Raw genomic sequence first — 16,413 nt, forward strand, 5'->3', positions numbered from 1 at the left:
GCAACACGCCACGCATCAGCTACGCTTCCTCACCTCCGGTTGTGTTGTTGGCGTGTTGCACCGCATTCGGCCCGCCCGCCGTCGTACACATTCGGGCCCCTCTTCTGCTTTGCTTCGCCTTGTTCTTGCCCCTGTTTGTCACACTGTCGCCCGGCCATTGTTTTGCTGCACGCCGTTGCATTACGCTAGTGCTCGTCTACACAACTCATCCGTGGACGCCGGTCGCCTGCCTGCAGGTGCGCATCGGCTATGCTATCCGCGCGGTGTGGCGTCGCATTGAGTCTGTGTGGTGCTATCGCCTTGGCCGGGCGCCCGGAGCGTGAGGAATGCGCGTCAGCAAAACATCGACACAACCTGCCAGCTACCGTCGGTACAGTAACAGCGCGTGAACGACGCACCAATGCCTTGTCCCTTCTTGCTACGCATTTATGTGGGCACGGGTGGGAGCCACACACATCGGGACTACGCTTTCCTGCCCCTTGCCATGTTCCATCACGAGCTTCAATGCAGGGGCAAGTGCAGGGGCGGGACGTCAACTCTGCAACCAACATCCGGCACGCGCTGGTGGAGATGCTGCTTGGAAACGTGCGGCCCGCATCACTACAGCCTGGCGGCGGTGGCGGCGGCGGCGGCGGCGGCGGCCCAGCAGCGGCCCAGCAGCGACACAGCGACAGCGGCACGTGTGCGCATGTTGGTAGCGGAGGGGACGGGAACGGCCACGTGGAGGAGAGCGCAGCGTCGCCCAAAACTTGGCGCAAGCGCGCAGGCTGAGGGGCTGGCCGCCGGTGTCTAGCTAGGTAGCAGGCCACAATGGGGTGAGCAGGGTATGCTTGGCAGGGGGCAGCAGCAGCATGACAAGTAGTGCGGCTTTTGTCAATTGTGTGGTGTCCTGGCTGGCTCTGCAGTGGCGGTGTGGCTGCTGAGCACCTGGTTTGGCTATGTGCCTGTACAGACCGACCCCGGCTATGTCCGGGTGATGAGGACGTTCGGCCTCAGAGAGTGGAGGGGCTCAGCCCCTTTTCCCGTGGCAGGGGGACACTTGTCCTTGTTTGGTAGCACACGCGCCCACGCCGTAAAGACGCAGGCCCTGTCACACATATGACGTCTCAAGGAGAGCGTATCTCGGGCAGTACTTGATTGGCCAACAAGCACATCTCGACACACAGCAAAACGCAGCAGCAGAACAACACGCTATCCGCCAAGACACATCAAATCGCGCTGGCACCAATCAAATGCACCAAAAACTCACAAAAAGACGGCGAAGCTGGCGAAACTGCGCTCAAGTTCACAGGCCAGCGCAAGCGTGCCCACATGTGCGCTGGTGCACGCGCTATCGGAACAAGCACGTGTACCGTGCTGTCGCCGACAGATATCAGGAAACAACATCAAAACACATAACCTTCTAGCCCCATCTCATGTTCGAGTGGTACAGACACACATGCACGTGTTTCGCTCACGACAGCTACAACAGCAAAGCGTAGTGGAGACGGCCCACCTTCGACATCCGCCACGCCAAGAGCTTAAACAAGATGTCTGCCCGAGAGGGCAGGAAAAGGGCTCGTGATGGAACCCTCCCCTCCTGGTGCCCAATGGACACCAGACACCTGACGCGGCACCTATTAAGCACACGCATCTATGTTGGGGGCCTATGATGGCCTATGGCATCCCCGCAATGCCGGACTTTGCCGGTTGGGTTGGGTGCACAGTCCGTGCTGACCCACAGCTAACAAACTAGTCACGTCACTGCACGAACAGCAGGCAACCAACCCCCGGGCCACCACACGCACGGCTTCAACATAGGCCGGCGCCGCAGACCGCGTCACGGCGCGGCGCTTGCACCTTCCGCGCCGCCGCCGCCCAGTCCTCCGGCAGGAGCACCATGGCCGCGGCAATGCGCTGCGCAGTAGCGCGGGCTGACGGCGGCCGTATAAGCGGAACGGGCAGATGCCGTCTGGGGCCTGACCCAAGCACCTGGCGCCAGACATCGACCAAGTAACGTTTCTCGCACTCGTCATATACGAGTACGGGTACCTGACGCACCGCGCTCAAACATTTCGCGGACTTCCTGAAGCGCGCCATCCATGGGACCAACTCCCTTATACACATCATGTTGGGGCCGGAAACGCCATAGCAAACGACAGGGCTCCACTGCGCTGCGCCGGCTTACCCCGCAGGGGCATATGGTACACCCACGGCACAGATCCTTTCGCGAGCTTGCCGTGATAGTTTGCCCTGCTGCGGCTTACCCCGGCAGCCAGCCAATCACAGGCATGCACAGCAGAACATCAGGTTGCTTAGTACCGACCAGTTGTGACAAAGCATACAGCCATGAAGTCATAGAGCTCTGCTGCTGCGGATCAGCAGTCAGACGGTCCACGGCAAGGCACAGCCACGCCACAAGCTACCTTGGTGGTTGTTATGCGTTTCCTTAGGTGCCATCCTCCAACATCGTCGCCAACCGGCGCCCATCCGCAACACATACGCCGCTAGCTCCCCGCCCTCCGTACGCTAGATAGAGTTCTCGGTCTTGCGCCCTCGATGATGTTGACACTTGCCTCCATACCATCCACGGAATGCCCGTCATCGGTAACCCTCATTTACACTAGAATGGCAGTGAGCGCGCATCCTGCACAGTTGCTTCGAGCGCACCTGAACCCTTCTTACTCAGCGCATGTAGGTAGGAGCGGGCTCTGCCAAATGCCGAGCCCGTCATTGTCAGAGGACCCGTTACGTGTGACAGTCATTCATGCCTTGAGCTTGCATCCATTCTAGTAAGCAGGGTAGCCCCTCACATGAATGTATCAGGACATACAGAGACACCGCCGGTTCGTACACATGCATTATTCTGAGCACACGGTCCATGCAAGAATCTCAAGCGTTTTCGTTATTGTTAGCCACCTGTTGCTGCGCTACATGATGCCCCTTGTCTTGGCACATCCAGGTCCGCAATCAGTCATTCATTTTCTTACCGCACTGCACAATAGTGCGGCCGCATGTCCACCCCAGTTGCAACCGTGGCCCAGCGCGCATCCCATTCGTAACCTCCGAACTGCACGTCCTGCCCAGAACCCGCCCAGCAGGCCCACCACCCTGCCGTTCCTCCCGCCTGCTCCCTCGGCCACGGCTGAAGCCAGCCACCCTCACCTCCTCGCACTCATCACTCATCCCTCGCTCTTCCTCAGCCACTGCCGCACTGGAGTCGCTGCTCCAGCTGCCGCACCTCCGCCTGCTGCTCCGCCTCCGTCCCGTCCAGGCGCGACAGCCCCAAGTCAATGACCACGCAGCGCGGCCCCACCGCCGCCTCCGCAGCCGGCAGCAGGAACATGAAGTTGCTGAGCCGGATGTCGCCGTGCAGGAAGCGCCCGCCACTGCCGCCGCCAGCAGCGCGAATGTCCGCCGCGTGCAGTACCTTTAGCGCGTGCACCGCCGCCGCCGCCGCCGTCGGCTGGATGTAGCCCCACTGCTCCGCCGCCTGACGCAGCGTCAAGCCCCGCACCCGGCTGGTGGCGATGAAGCGCACGTCGCCGTCCGGCGGCGGCTCCCACTCCTCCTCCTCCTCCCCCCCAGACAGTGGTGGCGGCGGCGCCAGGTCACCCAGGCGGCCAGCGGCCAGCAGCCGCGGCAGCACGTCGCCCTGCAGCGCGGCCAGCGCCCGGTAGGCACTGCACTCCGCCTCGAAGGCCGCGACGCCGTGCTCGTCCGAGTCCAGGATCTTAAGCACCGCCTCCTCGCCGTTGACGCGGCCGGTGCAGGCAAGGCCCGCGTAGCCCACGTGCAGGACCTCGGGGTCGGCCTCAATGAGGAGCGGCGGCAGCGGCGGCGGCTGGCGGAGGCAACATGCGCGCCGCCGCCAGTGATGCGCGCTGCTGCCGGTGACGGGCGCAAGGCTCGCTCCGTCTCCGCCTCTTGCTTCGGATGGAGAGGCGGGCGCCAGCGCAAGGCGCGCTGCGCCCTGTTCGTCCCAATGCTGCAGCATCGAGGGCTGCGCCTCCGCCTCCCCGCCGGCTGCTGCTCGCCTTGCCGCTCCCGCCGGCGGGCTCGTCGCCGCCCGGCTGCCATGTGCCGCCAGCCCCGCACCGCCCACGGCCTGCCCTTCCGTGTGCCCCGCACCGCCGGCAGCAGCGCCCCCGGGCTGCCCGCCGCGACCAACTGCACCACCGCCGTCACCGCCACCACTGCTGCGGCTGGGCCCTGCGTCCGGCTGCCCGGGCGGCGCTGACCGCGACCGCCGCCGCGCAAGCCCTGCTGCAGGTGGGTCGGGCACCTCCGGCAGGCTGAGCAGCATGGTGTACAGGGTGGCGGCGGCGGCTGTGACTGCCGGCTGTTGGTCCGTGTGCTCCGTTGGCGCCAGAAAGGGCCCTGCCAGGTGCAGCACCCCGTCGCGCGCGCGGCCGCGCTTGCGGCTGCTGCTGCCGGTACCTGCCACGCTGCCACTGCCGCCGACACCACCCATGCCATCAGGACCGCTGCCGCTACAGCCACCGCCGCCTGCGCCAGCAGCCAGCGCACGTGCAGCAGCGGCGGATGCACTTCGGGTTGTCACGCCGGTACTGCGGGCACGGACTACTGCGGCGGCTGCAGGACCCACCGATGGCGCCTGCTGCTGCTGCTGCTGCCGGGGTTGGGGTTCGGTCTGGTTCTCCAGCAGGACCTGCGGCGGCGGTGGCAAGCACGTGCGGCGCACCGCCCACATGGCGTAGTGGCAGCTGACAATAGCGTACCTCACTCCCAGGTGGTCCATGTACTCATTGACCTGCATGTTAAGGCATGAACGAGCGTACGAGCGAGTACTGCGTCATTGAATCGTCAACACGTACGACGGCACCGGGGAGGCACCAGGTGAGCAACGAGGAGGCACGTCACATGTATGCGCGCTGAGAGCCAGATCGACGCAGAAGGCACGGGAAGAGACTGCAAAGGCACTGAGGGGCTACAGTGTGCGCGCTTCCGTCCACGCGAACAAGCCCATCCCAGCAACTGTAGCGCGCATGCCGTCACAAACGCATTGAGGCGGTCTGCTGCTTATGCAGCTGCATGGCTCGGGCGAGTGCTACGGCTCGGGCTGGGGCTCGCTGGGGCTCGGGCGAGGGCTGTGGGGCCCACCTGTGCCAATATGGCGCGAACACGTGTGTCGCCGCTCAGCCACAGGTCCACCAGCGAGCGCGGCGTTCTGCCCTCCAGCATCAGTGCTGGCGCCTTCATCTCCACAAAGCTGCGGCACTGCTGCCAGGTCGCGTCGTCATCCGAGATGACTACAATGAGCGGCATGTCTGGGCGCAGCGAGCCGCCCCCTCCCTGCACAAGCCACTCAAGACCCTCCTGGCTGCTGGCCACCTCGCGGATCTTCTCAAGGCTCATCTCAGCACCCCAATAAACACTGCTCACGCGGCCAGTCCTGGCAGCTGGCACGGCCGCAGCATCACTACCAGCCGCCGGCTCCACCCCAGGCGTTATACCGGCGGGCGCCGGCTTCGCCGCTGCCCCACTGCCCACTGCTGCCGCCGCTGCAGTGCGGTCGGCACTGGCGCCGCCACGCAACCGCTCCAACAGGCCGTTGACCAGGATGGTCAGCACCTTGAGCAGCGGGCGCGTGCCGAAGCAGGCGACAGCTTCATTGATGAGCACTTCAGGCGGCCCTTGCTGCTGAAGCAGCACCCTGTCGATTGGCGGTTCCGACACATACGAGCGCCACACGCAACGCAGTGTCATACTGGGGATAACCCATGGTTGCCCAAGGAATTGGCTAATCTACCGGTAACGCAACGACCCTGGCCTGACGACAACGATCACCTCACCCACCCATATCACGGCACTCACCGAATAGGCTCGCCGTCAGCGCTGCAGAAGATGTCATCCGCATGCATGATGAGCGTGAGCACCTCAGCGTCGAAGCTACTGCCGCCACCCCCACTGTTGCTGCTGCTGCTGCTGCCGCCGCCGCCGCCGCCGCCGCCGCCCTCCGTGCTGCTTGTACCATGGCCGGCCCCGCCCATAGCTTGGAAGCCGCTAGCAGTGGCGTGGCTGCCACATGCGGCCGCCAAGCGGCCGAAGAGCGCGGGAATGCGTTCTTGCGGCGCCACATGCTCCCAGGTCTTGCAATCTACGGGCTCCGCGTGATCTATCTTCAGCGAGCGACTAGGCTTGTCAAAGCGGGATGGCAGGGCCGCGTCTGGGAGCGGAGATCGTAGGAAGACCGTTGGCCGAACGCCTGCGGAGCGGTCAAGGCACGGCAAGCGACCGTCACGGTCCTTTGCTCTTGCGCAGGCATCAAAGCGCGTTGGTTCATTCCAAATCGCGCCCACATCATACCTGTCTTCCTGCAGATTTTGATAAGGAACTTCAATAAAGTTGGGTCGATTGCACTGCCGATCGCATCGGCAAACTTTTTTGGACTGAGCCCCCCAAACCGCTGATGTGCACAAGCCGCTAGTGAGAATTCCCTGGGCCCGCGCAACACAATAACTCACCGGCCCCTGCCGCGCTCCCCATGCCCAGGCCAGCCGCCGCAACTGCATCACCTGAAAGCGACCGAAACACAGATGCAAACGAAGTGAAGACATGAACGAAAGGCATGCGCAGTTTGGAACGGCGCTGCACGTGCACGATGCAGGCTGGTGGACGGCAAAGGAGAGCCTGCGCCCCCAACCTCACAATGCACCACCGCGGTCCAGCGGCCACCCTCTGAGCTGCGGCGTGTCGTGACCAGCCGCTACCCTGTGCGCATCGTCCCACTCACCAGCTTGTGCTGTGCCCTGGCCAGCCGCCGCGCCTGCACAACGTGAAAGCGATAACAGGGCAATGCAGGCAGTCAGCATCGCCAGGGCGGAACGAATCACGCCTCGCCAACAAGGGCCAGAGACCGAGCGCCGCAAGGCTCCGGCGGATGCAGACAGTCATTGACACTTTGAGCCCGGGCATAGCTAGCCTCCTGAACTCCCCCGGTCTGCATCTGCTGCCACCTGTGACCTGGCAACACATTCCTTCGACCAACCCCGACCCAAACCATCGTTGAAGCTCATCCCGCACCCCTCTCCGATGCCGCTCCACGTCCGGGGCCTCGCCCCCGACCCAAGCGGATCCTGTCACGATCATGCCCACTAATCCGCTCCCATAAGGATTTAAGGTCAGAATTCAGACAACGCAAGGTTTGAAGTTATCTTGAGGAACGTTTCGTGGAAAGGAGACGAATCTGGATGGTGGCCCCGCCTCCCACTGAATGGCACTTTCTGATGCCCCGAGCGCGCCACGCCGCATCCCGCAGCCCCCAACAGCTACCAATGTGCCGATGCCCACCCTACAGCCTCTTGAAATGCTCACCAGCAGCAGCGCTGTTCACGACAGCTCAAACACTTCCGTACTACACCGCCGCAGTTGCGCTAGGGCCGGAGTCTTAGCTCAGGTCAAGTCTGGGCTAGCACAACCAACTCACCAGCTCCAGCCGCGCTCCCCACGCCGAGGCCAGCCGCCGAGGCTGCAAGACAAGGGAGCGGTCAGGGGACCCGTGGAGATTACGAGTTGTTTCAAGTTTCAGGCACGAGAACCCTCCCACTCAGCCAGCGACACGAGCCTCCCGATACTTCAAGCCTTCTCAGCTCCCAGTGCATGACCTACTTTTACGGATAAGCACATCCACGAGCTTCAGCTGTTTGGCCGCTGTGCTACCGCGAATTAACACACGTTCCAGATTCGTGGCCTTGCTCCATGCTGCTGCAGCGGCCAGCTGCCACACCTCGTCCTTATTGAATGCTTCTGAAAGATGGACAAGGAGATGGACATCCTGGGCCTCCTGGTCCATGGCTTGCGCTTGTGGCGCGCTAGGCGACACTGTGCAGTAGCGCTTTCGCAACCGATGCAAGGGCTGCTGAGCTCCGAGGTCCAGCTACTGTTTAAGACCTATAGTTGTGAGCCTCCTTTCTGCTGACCGCTCGTTCGTGCGTTGTGGTGTTGGATACGAGAGTGCTGAAGCACAACGAGGTCTGAAGGACGGCTACACGCTGTATGCTGAGGCAGGGTTTACGTTTGACCGAAGTTTAAGGGCTCAGTCCAGCAATGGGCAAATGTCGCCCGCAATGGGGGCGTCCGTCCCCAAAAATTGCGGATTTCTGAACTTCAACACCATTGATGCGTATTAATGATACAGTGCTTGGTTGCAACGTCAGAGATTTGGAATCGCTCGTCGTTGGATCGGAGTCCCAAAGCGAGCACAGTTCCCTAATATTTTGCAATATGCGCATCCTCATGAGATATCTCCTCCGATCGTTAGCTTTGTGCTGCTGCAAGCGACCAGCGGCTCCTCGTGTATGCTTGCAGTGAGCGCCTATGCTTGGGCTGGGTTTGGGTGCCCCAGCGTAGGTGTGGGCCAAACATTCAACGCCGGGAGTTTGTCAACTCCTTAATGGCTCTGTGTGTGGGAAGGATGCACGTGTGGGCGACCGTTCTAGTACCTGGACGCTTGCGCCCTGGTTAGTGCGTGCGCTGTGCGTGTGTCCTGTGGCCTAGACGTTTCCCGGCACTCCTGTGCCTAGGCTTGTGGCGTTGAGGCACAGCGGTGGGGCTCTGGCGGGTTGAGGCTTGGCTAGGACTCACTGTGCGCGGAGTCACACGGACTTTGCCCGCGGGAGGGTTTGCAGCAAAGTCGGGGTTGGTGGAGTCAAGTTGGGCCCTGATAGCATGTGATGGCTCGGCGTCTTCGGGTGCTGGGACTGTCCCCTCTGTAACATCCGCATCCTTAATACCCGCCTCAACTGGCTTTCGGCATCTGGGTTGCTGCGGCCTTTGCAACTGGATAGTGGGCAAACTGGTACTGGCTTGGGTACTGGCCCGCCAAGCATGCAGGGCGGCCGGGCGCACAGGCGGTGCTCGTGTTGGCTTGCCTCTTGCCCCTTCGGGCGGAGCCCTTGCGGTCGCATCGGGGCCTTCTCGGTTACCAGCCTCCAGGGCACTGCATAGCCCTTCAGAGCGCTTCAGAGCCCTTCAGAGCGCTTCAGAGCCCTTCAGAGCGCTTCAGAGCCCTTCAGAGCCCTCCAGAGCCCTCCAGAGCCCTTCAGAGCCCTCCAGAGCCCTGTGCAGATCCCTCCAGAGGCCTGTGCAGATCCCTCCAGAGGCCTGTGCAGATCCCTCCAAAGACTGAGCGGCTCTAAAATAGACCGTGTCAGGAATGCACTGGGAAAAAGCATACTTTTGAAGACATTCATGCTCTTCCCCGCTTTACATGTGTTGCAGGTACCAGCTGGTGCCAGCTGTGCAGCGCGCGTGGCTTGCTTTTTATGCAGGGTCGCCAGGTTGAGCGCACCTCCTGCTCAAGGTGTTTGACCTGTACAACAGCACGCAGCACTCAGCAGACCAAGGAGACACCTCCGCTTGCATCTTCCGGGGTTTGGCCACCTGGGCCACCGCAGCTGGCGAGAAGAGCTTTGCCACGTTCTCACCCACGGCACCCAGGGCCAAAAAAATGCTACTTTTTTAGCATGGTTGGGGGGCTCCGCCCTCTGATGAGGCATTCGCAGGTGTGGACTTATCATGCTGTCGCTGCACAAGGGGCAGCATGCTAAGAAGATGCGCGTGGTGAGTGGGGTCAAGCCTGGTGACCGTGTACGATTGTTGGAGGGCACGGGTCTGTTCGAGAAGGAGAAGGCCACCTATTCATAGGATATTTTTACACCGTGACTCGGCAGAAGGGCTATAGGTTCGCCGTGGAGGGCAAGCGACGCCTGCATAGCCCGTCAGAAATGCTGTTGGTACGTGAACTGACTACAGGGTAGCAGGCGGGGTAGAACGCCAGGTAGAGGCAGCATAGAGCAGCGCCAGGTGCGGCGTGTTGCGCGTGCTCTTGCCTCAACTCTACGCGCGCTATTGAAGCTCAAGAGGCACCACCAGCTGCGCCTGCAAACAAGCCTGCGGGCAAGCGTGGCAGCAGGAAGGGCAAGCGTGAGCAGGTCGCGCTTCGAGGACAGCAAATTTGTAAAGGGCAAGCTGCAATTTTTGGTGAGATTTAAAGGATTTCCCAAGGCTGAATGGCTGCCCGCGGCTCAGCTGCAAGAGGACCTGAGCTCCGACGCTTACCGCGCGCTTCACAAGGCGATGAAGAACTGAAGCTAGTCGCTAATTACTCACAAGAGCAAAAAGACTAAGAACAGCCTCCATTGTTCGACTTCGGAGTTTCAGCCGAGTTTCCGCCGAGTTTCCGCCGAGTTCTGACTGAGTTTCCCTTGAGTTTCTGTGCCTCGCTCCTTTCGCCCCACAGCGCGGCGCCGCCCCCGCCGCGCCAGTTTCAGTGCAGCCCCCTCGCGCCGGTTAGCCGCAGCCGCGTGTGAGCTCTGATGCAGCTCGATCGTAGGTAGGAAGACTGACGCGCCGCACTGGTGCGCGCAGTGCACCGCACGCGGCCATGTCCTCACCTGGCTGGATCACATCCCATCACATCCCACACGCCACTCCCCAGCGCGGCGGGGACGGCTGGCGCCGCCCCGCCGCGCCAGTTACAGTGCAGTCCGTGTGAATCCCGTGTGCAGCCCAGATGCAGCTCATGGAAAGGCGCAGCCCCATGCATCCCATCTGAGTTTACACGCAGCTCACACGCAGCTTCCCAGCCGGCACCACATGCAACTGCCAGCTCCCACTCGTGCGCCACGCCAACCGCCAGCCACCACCCCCTGACCTCCGCCGTACACCTATGCACTCATGTCGCTTCGCAGCCGGTCTCCCGCGCAACTTCCAGCTCCCAGCCGTACAGCTACCCGACTCATGCCAACGACCTGTGTGCGTGCCCCCAGGCTCGGCAGCTTCCCAGCCGGCCCACCGTACAACTACCAGCTCCCAGCCGCGGCAGCTACCGACACCCAACCGCAGCTGAGGGGGGTGGGGGTGCCGTGCACGAGTTCGTTCGGCGTTAGTTGGGCGTTAGTTGGAGCTGTCCCAGGATGAAGGTTTATCTATTTTTTGTAGAGTGGCTGCGTGGCTGGTGCGTCGGCAAAACATAGCATACTGGCGCAAACCGCGGCTGCTACGTATTAGTATTTGTTAATGCCTATTGCATGTAAATAGGTGGCAGGGAAAATTCGGGCGGAGCGAGAAGTGCCTTCGCGCGTCCATGGAAATTGACTTTCGCGAGGTTGCCCGAAAAGCAAGCCATGGCTTTGCGCAGTATGACTTCTGTACGTCGTAAATGTGCTTCAAAGACACAGCAGACGGCGAGCCGTCATAAAGAGCCTGTCACCGTTGTCCATTTCTGTAGCGGCTCGCTCTCACGCCTCTTTCTTCCTGGTCCGGGCGCAACCCCCAGTGGACGCGTTCGGACCAGCCATGGCACCGAAGCGGCGCCGAGACGAAGCTGAGAAGGCGGAGGAGGAGAAAGGTGGGGGAGCGATGACCCGCCAGCGCCCGTCCGCTCAGGCCCCCAGGAACACCCCTGTCCGTGGCTGCGTGGCTGCGTGGCTGGTGCGTCGGCAAAACATAGCATACTGGCACAAACTGCGACTGCTACGTATTAGTATTTGTTAATGCCTATTGCATGTAAATAGGTGGCAGGGAAAATTCGGGCGGAGCGAGAAGTGCCTTCGCCTGCTACAACTGCGGGTGTCAGGAGATGGCCATCAAGCGGCTTGGGGGGCTGAAGGAGGGGCAGCGGCCCTGGTCGGTCAAAGTCTGCAACGACTGCTTGACGACCTGGGTGAGGACCGTGCATGTGCGGGGACGGCTGGGCACTGGGGACGGATTGATTGACAGGTTGACGGCTGAGACAGCTCATGTGCGCTCTCTTCTTCCTCCCCGTTCCCCATCCCCAGAACCGCGACGTCTCCGCCGCCAACGTGATCCGTGTGCTCCTCCTGCTGAAGCTGATGGGCTTCGAGCGGCCGACCAAGCTGCAGCGGCCGCCATGGCCGCCGGCGGCGGCGGGGCCGGCTGAGAGCCTGAACGGCGCTAGCAGGGCGTGGGGCTGAGGGTGCACGTGTTGATTGGCGGCGAGTGACGTGACTAGTTTGTTAGCTGCGGGTTAGCACGGACTGTGCACCCCACCCAACCGGCCACGTCCGGATTTGCGGGGATGCCAAAGGCCCCCAACATAGAGGCGTGTGCTTAGTAGGCGCCCGCTTCAAGGTGGCTGGGTTGATAACGACCCGGGATCAGCCCTTTTCCTGCCATAAGGCAGCCACCTCCTTGTTTGTAGAGCAGGCGTGTAAAAGGATGCAGAAGCTCTAGCTGTGCATACGGTAGGCAGATTACGTCGATGCGGTGTCGTCTGTTAGTGATGTGATTGAGGATCCAGGATGCTTCATGGTAGCGCTAGCTTTCTTGTCACGTAATTTTTTTCACGGGGAGGTGGCGCAGCAGCAAGATTAGTTGGCATGTCGTACGGGCTGTGTGTACGGTATGTGTTACCGAAGGGCGCGGAGAAGGCTTGTGCATGACGTCGGAACCACAAGCGTAGATGCCAAGAAGCAATGCAAGCGCCGAAGGTGCACAGCCGGTGCAGGAGCTGATGGCTGGGTGGTCATCGAAGTTGAATCGCCGGGGTGGGATCCGGGAAGGCGGTGCCGGGTGTGGGCGCGGGTAGGCGTGCTGGCTGCGTAGCCTTCGCGTGTTGTCAGCATGCCAACACGAGAGCATGCACACGAGATCCTGCAAGTAATCCCACGATCCAATATCGAATGCCTGAGGGAGGGGCTCCTGTGGTCATATGTGGAGCCGTGTGCTCAGGATCAACCGGAGGGGCCAAACGCCGATGCGGGCAGCTCACCGTGCTTGTGAGGCGATGTGGCGTTTTGGAACGAGCTATGTGGCAGCCAGCTTTTCAGGGCATCAACGCGACAAATCCCCCACTTGAATTTCGTCAAGCCGTGCCTTAGTGCGCCAGGAGGGCAGTCCGTGCGGGCTGGCAGACTGAGGCAGCTGACTCGGCGGGGGTCGGGGCCGGAAGGTCACCTGTCGTCCCGACACTCGACAGCCCCAGCACGACCCAAAAGATTGTGTATCAATGCGCTATAGAATTATGAGTATATGTAAGCCCGGCTTGGGACGCATCGTTAAGAACGGCATCGAGGCCGCGCGTTGACAATTTGACCTTCTCGACTCGCATCCGTCGCTCAGTTAATTGCCCTTGTGAACTTTAATTGATTGAAGAGATGTTTCCGTGAACCTCCAAACGGCCTCTGGTCAACCTAGTCGAGGTCGGTCGCTGGTCTCGGAGAGCTCTGATATGGATAACTCACCTGCAGTGCTCAATGGAGCAGCGGACAACTCGGTGCGTTCGCATGCCGCATCGCTGTGGCTATCGCGCCTGAAAAATTGCCACGTTCCCACGAAACTTACAGGAACTGCCCATGGCTCAAGTTAAAAGGATAATGCACAGTAGAGGCGTCACGTCAAATGCGGAAAGCAGCTTTCTGGTCGCCCGTGCTGCGGTCAGTCGTTCAGGGACGGTTGCGCGCCGGGGTTAGGGCTTTCACGGTGGCTTGTCGTGCGAGGGCGGCCGAAACTGCCAATCGGGTGCCTAGATAGTTTCCTTGGACCTCCGTTGCGAACATGCGCTGAGACGCACAGGGGCGGGGTGAGGGGGGGCCAGGCAGCTCTGCTCCCCTGCCGACTGACGGGAGATGAAAGCCGCCACAGGAGACACGCACTGCGTAACTAGATCTAAACAGCTGCGTTTGCCTCGGCGTTAGGCGCCGTGGGACAGCAGTCACAGCCAGGCGGGGTTTCCGACCGCAGGAGTTGGCCGCTCGCCTTGCCCGTGCGCTCAACATGCGCCATCCCTCACAACGCACCCACCCACATCAAATCCTTTACACCCAAATGCCGCACACAGGAGATGTTCTTGGATGCGCTTGTGGCGCGCGCCGGCGGCGCCATGGCAGCGGGGGGCGAGGCGGAGCTCCGATACGATCACGTGGCCGACGGCGTCCAGACCTGGGCGCCAGGGAGCCGCCTGCTGTCAGGTGCGTTGCTGTACGGCACCTCCCGGGCGCTGCAGGGTCGCCGGGCTGACACAGGTCGAAGGCAGGGGCTCCAGGGTTCCGGCGGATCGGGGACGGCGGCGGACCACGGGGCAGGGGCAAGCGCGGGGCTCCCATGGGGCGGGGCGGATGTCAAGGGGGGTGGGGGTGGGTACGGCACGGCACGGCACGGCAGTGACACGCCCTCCTGTGCCGCTTTAGCGGGTTTATGACGCGACGCACACTTGTTGCTCTTCCGGCATTTCCGGGCGTCGCAGACGCGGTACCGAAGCGCGTGCATGCCGGGCAGCTGCGACGGGACCCGCGCTTCAACGGCCGCACGCCGTGGGTGCTGCCGCCGCCAGCCGGGCAGCAGCAGCAGCCTCATCAGGAGCACACGGCGGTGGCGGCGGCGGCACAACGAGGCCCGGCGGCGGCCGCAGCGGTGGCGCAGCCGATGGGTGTGCCCCAGGGCGTGCCTCTGGGTGTGCCTCAAGCGTCCGCGCCAGGGATGGCGCATGCGCACGTGCCGCATCTGCCCATACACGCAGCTGCCATGCAGCAGCAGCAGCAGTCGCACAACCATGTTGGCCCGGCGCAGGTACCGCAAGCGGTGTTGCCACCGCCGCAGCAGCATCAGCACCAACACCAACAACAGCAACAGCAGCAGCAACAGCAACAGCAGCAAGCCGCTTTCGCGCAGCACCTGCAGCAACAGATGCTCATGCAGCAGCAAGTACTACTGCAGCAGCAGCAGCAGCAGGCGCAGGCACAGCAGCAAGCGCTTGCGCAGCAGCAGGCGCAGCAGCAACAACAACAGCAACAGGAGGCCGCTGCGGCGGCGGCGGCGGCGGCGGCGGTGGCAGCCGCGACGGCGGCGCAGCAGCAGGCTGTGAGCTCTGTAGCGACCGTGTCGCAAGCTGTTGCGGGTATGGTGCCGGGCGGCGTGCCGGCGCCGCAGGACCCGCACCAGCAACATCAACAACAAGCCGCAGCCCTGGCCATGCAGCATCAGCTTATGCTACAGCTGCAGCACCAGCAGCAAATGCAGATGACGTTGATGTTTCAACAACAGCTACAGCAGCAGCAGCAACAACAGCAGCAGCAACAGCAGCATATGATGATGATAGGGGCAGGTCAGCATCCCTACTTCCTCGGCGGCGCGGCGGCGGCGGCGGCGAGTGCTGGCGGCGGCTTCGGCGGGGGCTCTGTGATGGGCATGCCGGCACAGGGCGGGCAGTGATGGATAGCCGGTGCCGCCAGCCGCTGTGGCCCACGAATTATGGACGTCGTGCAAAGCAGGTTGTGGCTGTTTATTCTATGTTTGGGGCCACTGTGGCCAGCCAGAGGATTATCCCGTGTTACGTCTCCGTGAAAAGGCATGTGTGGTGGGCGTTAAAATCTAGGCCGTTAAGCCTCGCGGCATTCCAGCTGCCAGGGTAGCATTGGGGCTAATTGGGACTTCGGGGGCGGGGAGATTGGGCATTGGAGAGCGGCACGAATGAGCTTGCATTGTAGCATAGTAGACCTGCTAGGCATCAAGGAAGTAACGAGACGCTCTGGAAAGCACACGCTGTGCCCTACAGCAAAGGTTGGGGGCAGTGGGGCGCAGGGTGCGGTGCTGGCAGCGTAGTCACAGCAAGGTCGGCGACTGGGGTGTGTGGCGGGTACGGAGTCAGTTGCGGCGGCCAACCCCAATGTGGCAAACCGATGCACGCTTGGCCACCCACTTTGCGTTGGGCGTTTGGAGTGCCATTCTGCGCCGCTGCAAAGCTGCTGAACGGAGCAGCCGAGGCCGTGTTGTATGTTTAGGGAGGGTGGAGCCATTCGGCAGGCAGGCGATACGTGGTAGGGACTGCGGTTTTCTCGGCGAAACCTGCCTGATCTGTGGTGAATTCTGGCATCGTGGCATTCGAGAGGTGTTGTGAGACCCTCTGCTTCGCCCATGTAATATTAGAGCTTGCACGGGCATAACACATTAACACCCCCGCGACGGATCATGGGCACGCCGGCACAGGCACAGTCCAAGGACAGGCGAGGAGTTGACAAGTGGCTGTGACACGTGTGCAAGGGCGCATGTCCGGCAACTCGGTACCCCGCCGATTGACTTTCTGTTTGGTCCCTGGAGCCTGGTGTAGCAGTCATTGCCGGTAAAAGTCTAACTTGCTCGCTAAGGGACTTCCGTGGGTAGGTAGGAGCCCTGTGGCCTGTGGGAGGTGTACCGCCCACACCTGGAGGCGGACCAAGGCGCGTAGCTGAAGCAGGCTGGAGGGGATGAGGGGCGGAGGGCACGGGGAGACAGGAGGACCACACACAGGCGTCTTGAGCCGTACCGGAGTGGCGGAGTGGGAAATGCACGGCTTGCTGCTGAGTGCTGACTAGTGCTGTGCCGGTGCTGGCATGCTGTGCGCGTATCCAGTGGGGTAAATGTCTGCAATCTGATTCGGAATGCTGAGTGCACTCATGCTGGCCCACTCCGGCC

General features: G+C 62.0%; 5 protein-coding genes across 8 annotated transcripts; 4 read left to right on the forward strand and 1 right to left on the reverse strand.

Moving 5' to 3' along the window:
- The first annotated feature begins 143 nt into the window (after nt 1–143).
- CHLRE_04g226226v5 (uncharacterized protein) lies at nt 144–1,025 on the forward strand. The gene has a single exon (XM_043062006.1). The coding sequence runs from the start codon at nt 505–507 to the stop codon at nt 769–771; it is 267 nt and encodes an 88-aa protein (XP_042925358.1). The 5' UTR covers nt 144–504; the 3' UTR covers nt 772–1,025.
- A 15-nt stretch (nt 1,026–1,040) lies between these two features.
- CHLRE_04g226250v5 (uncharacterized protein) lies at nt 1,041–8,012 on the reverse strand. Of its 3 annotated transcripts, XM_043062007.1 has the most exons (7): nt 7,612–8,012; nt 7,430–7,471; nt 6,737–6,769; nt 6,468–6,518; nt 5,818–6,208; nt 5,104–5,656; nt 1,041–4,753 (listed from the first exon to the last, which is right to left on the reverse strand). In XM_043062007.1, the coding sequence occupies exons 1-7, from the start codon at nt 7,793–7,795 to the stop codon at nt 3,179–3,181; spliced, it is 2,829 nt and encodes a 942-aa protein (XP_042925360.1). In that variant the 5' UTR covers nt 7,796–8,012; the 3' UTR covers nt 1,041–3,178. The 3 variants fall into 3 exon arrangements, with proteins under 3 accessions (XP_042925360.1, XP_042925359.1, XP_042925361.1); XM_043062009.1 differs by lacking the exon at nt 1,041–4,753 and having other exon boundaries at nt 4,920–5,656; XM_043062008.1 differs by lacking the exons at nt 5,104–5,656; nt 5,818–6,208; nt 6,468–6,518; ... (1 more) ...; nt 7,430–7,471; nt 7,612–8,012 and having other exon boundaries at nt 1,041–4,873.
- Nucleotides 8,013–8,893: 881 nt separating this feature from the next.
- CHLRE_04g226301v5 (uncharacterized protein) lies at nt 8,894–10,115 on the forward strand. Its single transcript, XM_043062010.1, has 2 exons — nt 8,894–9,222; nt 9,305–10,115. Exons 1-2 carry the CDS (start codon nt 9,193–9,195, stop codon nt 9,464–9,466), a joined length of 192 nt encoding a protein of 63 aa, XP_042925362.1. The 5' UTR covers nt 8,894–9,192; the 3' UTR covers nt 9,467–10,115.
- Nucleotides 10,116–11,053: 938 nt separating this feature from the next.
- On the forward strand, nt 11,054–12,633 carry CHLRE_04g226350v5 (uncharacterized protein). 2 transcript variants are annotated; one of them, XM_001692170.2, is made up of 3 exons: nt 11,054–11,353; nt 11,520–11,668; nt 11,784–12,633. In XM_001692170.2, the coding sequence occupies exons 1-3, from the start codon at nt 11,302–11,304 to the stop codon at nt 11,937–11,939; spliced, it is 357 nt and encodes a 118-aa protein (XP_001692222.2). In that variant the 5' UTR covers nt 11,054–11,301; the 3' UTR covers nt 11,940–12,633. The 2 variants fall into 2 exon arrangements, with proteins under 2 accessions (XP_001692222.2, XP_042925363.1); XM_043062011.1 differs by lacking the exon at nt 11,520–11,668 and having other exon boundaries at nt 11,054–11,436.
- Nucleotides 12,634–13,023: 390 nt separating this feature from the next.
- On the forward strand, nt 13,024–16,377 carry CHLRE_04g226400v5 (uncharacterized protein). Its single transcript, XM_001692171.2, has 4 exons — nt 13,024–13,240; nt 13,311–13,400; nt 13,805–13,934; nt 14,210–16,377. The coding sequence occupies exons 1-4, from the start codon at nt 13,196–13,198 to the stop codon at nt 15,172–15,174; spliced, it is 1,230 nt and encodes a 409-aa protein (XP_001692223.2). The 5' UTR covers nt 13,024–13,195; the 3' UTR covers nt 15,175–16,377.
- Nucleotides 16,378–16,413: the final 36 nt, after the last annotated feature.

Source organism: Chlamydomonas reinhardtii, chromosome 4 (genome assembly GCF_000002595.2).
Source record: "Chlamydomonas reinhardtii strain CC-503 cw92 mt+ chromosome 4, whole genome shotgun sequence".
NCBI lineage: Eukaryota > Viridiplantae > Chlorophyta > Chlorophyceae > Chlamydomonadales > Chlamydomonadaceae > Chlamydomonas > Chlamydomonas reinhardtii.

Bases quoted from the DNA above. Each gene is read 5' to 3' on its own strand.
- CHLRE_04g226400v5 (XM_001692171.2), top strand. From the start codon at position 13,196: ATGGATAACTCACCTGCAGTGCTCAATGGAGCAGCGGACAACTCG. The intron at 13,241-13,310 runs GTGCGTTCGCAT...CGAAACTTACAG, and splicing joins ATGGAGCAGCGGACAACTCG to GAACTGCCCATGGCTCAAGT. The intron at 13,401-13,804 runs GTCAGTCGTTCA...TGCCGCACACAG, and splicing joins TTCTGGTCGCCCGTGCTGCG to GAGATGTTCTTGGATGCGCT.
- CHLRE_04g226250v5 (XM_043062007.1), bottom strand. From the start codon at position 7,795: ATGGACCAGGAGGCCCAGGATGTCCATCTCCTTGTCCATCTTTCAGAA. The intron at 5,657-5,817 runs GTGAGTGCCGTG...GCCAATCGACAG, and splicing joins GCTGACGGCGAGCCTATTCG to GGTGCTGCTTCAGCAGCAAG. The intron at 4,754-5,103 runs GTGGGCCCCACA...CTTAACATGCAG, and splicing joins TTCGCGCCATATTGGCACAG to GTCAATGAGTACATGGACCA.
- CHLRE_04g226226v5 (XM_043062006.1), top strand. From the start codon at position 505: ATGCAGGGGCAAGTGCAGGGGCGGGACGTCAACTCTGCAACCAACATC.
- CHLRE_04g226350v5 (XM_001692170.2), top strand. From the start codon at position 11,302: ATGGCACCGAAGCGGCGCCGAGACGAAGCTGAGAAGGCGGAGGAGGAG. The intron at 11,354-11,519 runs GTGGGGGAGCGA...GCATGTAAATAG, and splicing joins GAAGGCGGAGGAGGAGAAAG to GTGGCAGGGAAAATTCGGGC. The intron at 11,669-11,783 runs GTGAGGACCGTG...CCCCATCCCCAG, and splicing joins ACGACTGCTTGACGACCTGG to AACCGCGACGTCTCCGCCGC.
- CHLRE_04g226301v5 (XM_043062010.1), top strand. From the start codon at position 9,193: ATGCTCTTCCCCGCTTTACATGTGTTGCAG. The intron at 9,223-9,304 runs GTACCAGCTGGT...CTCCTGCTCAAG, and splicing joins CCGCTTTACATGTGTTGCAG to GTGTTTGACCTGTACAACAG.